General features: G+C 36.6%; 1 protein-coding gene across 1 annotated transcript; it reads right to left on the bottom strand.

Annotated features, from left to right (window-relative positions):
- Window positions 1–297: 297 nt before the first annotated feature.
- On the bottom strand, window positions 298–1609 carry LOC125027783 (neurotrophin 1-like). The gene is made up of 2 exons (XM_047616921.1): window positions 1592–1609; window positions 298–1077 (listed from the first exon to the last, which is right to left on the bottom strand). The coding sequence occupies exons 1-2, from the start codon at window positions 1607–1609 to the stop codon at window positions 298–300; spliced, it is 798 nt and encodes a 265-aa protein (XP_047472877.1).
- Between the last annotated feature and the right edge of the window lie 860 nt (window positions 1610–2469).

Here is a 2469-nt window from a genome sequence, read left to right as displayed (position 1 = left end):
TCAAGTTATCAAAAGGAAGATATGTAAATATCTAATACGAAAAATGATATTTATTTTCATTCTACACAAAAGAAAGGGATTTAGATGTCATTTGTATTCGGTTCTCCTCATTTCTGTAGATATTATGACAAAAGGATGGCTAGAAAACTGCTTTCTTCACGTACTTCACAACTTTCCATGAACGGTATGCCTTGTTCCCAGGGCATTAAGAATGATAAAATATTGTTAAATTCACATTAAGTTCACCCCCCCCCCCCCACACACACACAATATGGCTTAAGATCAGGTGTTTGGTGACTAATAATGATCGATGGTGTAGGCACCCAACAGACAAGCACAGCTGGCGGGAAGCTTGAATGACTCGATGGCGAAGGGGAAGTACTGATCATAGGCGTCGTAGACAAGGAAGCGGTGGTAGATAGATTTCTGCAGACACTTGGACTCGTAGCAGTCAGGCACAAGAGGACATGCATCGGCGGAAGTAAGACACTCTTCGATGCGTGTTGTCTGAGTGAGAGTCTGATAATGGACATCGATATTGTTTACAACGACACGCCATTTTCCCTTGGTATTCTGTGCACGAAGGGGCCTGACGTAAGCGGTCTCTGATGGGCACAAGTAAGTTTCTTCATCCAGGCTGTTTGGTCGGTCCACAGACAGCTCGGTGTTGAGGTCAGCTACGTCAGCATAGAGGGAGAGAAGCTTCTCGTGGTGATACTCGGCTGCGTGTTTGATCTCGTAGGTGGGATAATGGTCGTCTTGGAGACACCATACTTTGGTTGTATTGGCAGCACATTCTGGCACAGCAGGCTCGTGTTCATGCTCATAGGAAGGCTGTGGGTGATAAGCGGGAGCAGGGTGGTAGGAAGGTTGTGGATGGTATGAGGGCTGCGTGTGGTAGGTAGGTTGATGGTGGTATGAAGGACGTGCGTGGTGAGAGGAACTGTGATGGCTGACAGCAGGAGCACCGCCGAGACTGATGCTGACGTGTGAGGTCTGGTCGGCCAGAACTGCGACCGCCAAATACAGCGAAACCTGCAACACAAAATATGGTAAGATGCGTGCATATTGATGAACCTAGAGTCTGTTATATGTGGTATATCGTGTGCATACTTATACACGTCCACATTTACACGCGCATATTTATATGTGTGCATGTGCATGTTTATACACATAGCCTTATATACATGGCTAGCTAGATAAATATTAAGATGCATATATTTACAAAGATAGTTATATATTCATTCACAAACACGGACTCATGGGGAAAAAATATATACATGAATAAGCATTTGTCATTTATGCGTTTGCATATGTTTGTGTGTGTATATATATATCTGTATATATACGTGTAATTATGGATATATATTTATATATAAGTAAATATATAAATATATGTATATGTATACAGATAATTGTATATACATCATATGTATATATACATCAAAATTTACATGCATATATATATATATCATTTGCACATATACAAATATATGTATTTACTGTTTTTCCTGTATCTACAAACGTGAAGATGACAAAGTGCACCATCCTCAATAGAATTTTCTCGAGACAAAAGATAACATGAACTCACCAAGTATCGTAAAGCCATGCTTGCACTCTCAGCTCTCGTCGCGTTCGAACTGTAGCGACCATGATGAAGGACCTCCTTTAAGTAGGGAACATTACCACCCTCACCCCCCCCCCCCCTCATCCGATACACCCCATAGCGTATTCGAAAGGCGTAAGTAATTCAGCCTTCATCCATGGGTCCCATGAGTACATATCCTTGTTTCTAGATTGTTTTTATTGTATATGTATCATTCGCACAGTAAACATTTGCACATATGCACTCAGCCATACGCACATACGCCCAAGTGATATAATATATGCACACACAACTGTATATGAAAGCATACACACACAAACACACACACGTGTGTGTGTCTAAGTGTATATGACTGTATATACCTATGTATACATATATGAATGTGTATATATATATACATATATATATGTGCATTTGTATATACATATATTATGTACCTATATATGTGTGTGTGTGTGTGTGTGTATACGTGTGTACATAGATATTTATTATTTTATCTTTTTATATATGGTTATACTGCACATACATATCTATGATATATATATATATCATATATATATTTACATATATGTATATATATATACATTTATATATACCTATATATGTACATCTATATATACATATATATGTACATTTATATACATACATATCTATGAAATATATAATATACATATATATTTACATATATAAATATTTATGCGGATTATGTATATATGTATATACAATACATATATGCAACCTATATATATATATATATATATATATATATATATATATATATATATTTACATATATATATACATATATATATGCATGCGTGTGTGTGTGTATGCTTATTTTTATTATTATTGTTATTACTAATT

The sequence above is a fragment of the Penaeus chinensis genome, chromosome 8 (assembly GCF_019202785.1).
Source record: "Penaeus chinensis breed Huanghai No. 1 chromosome 8, ASM1920278v2, whole genome shotgun sequence".
NCBI lineage: Eukaryota > Metazoa > Arthropoda > Malacostraca > Decapoda > Penaeidae > Penaeus > Penaeus chinensis.
The sequence above is the reverse complement of the archived record's forward strand: the minus strand, read 5'-3'. Positions and strand labels throughout refer to the sequence as shown.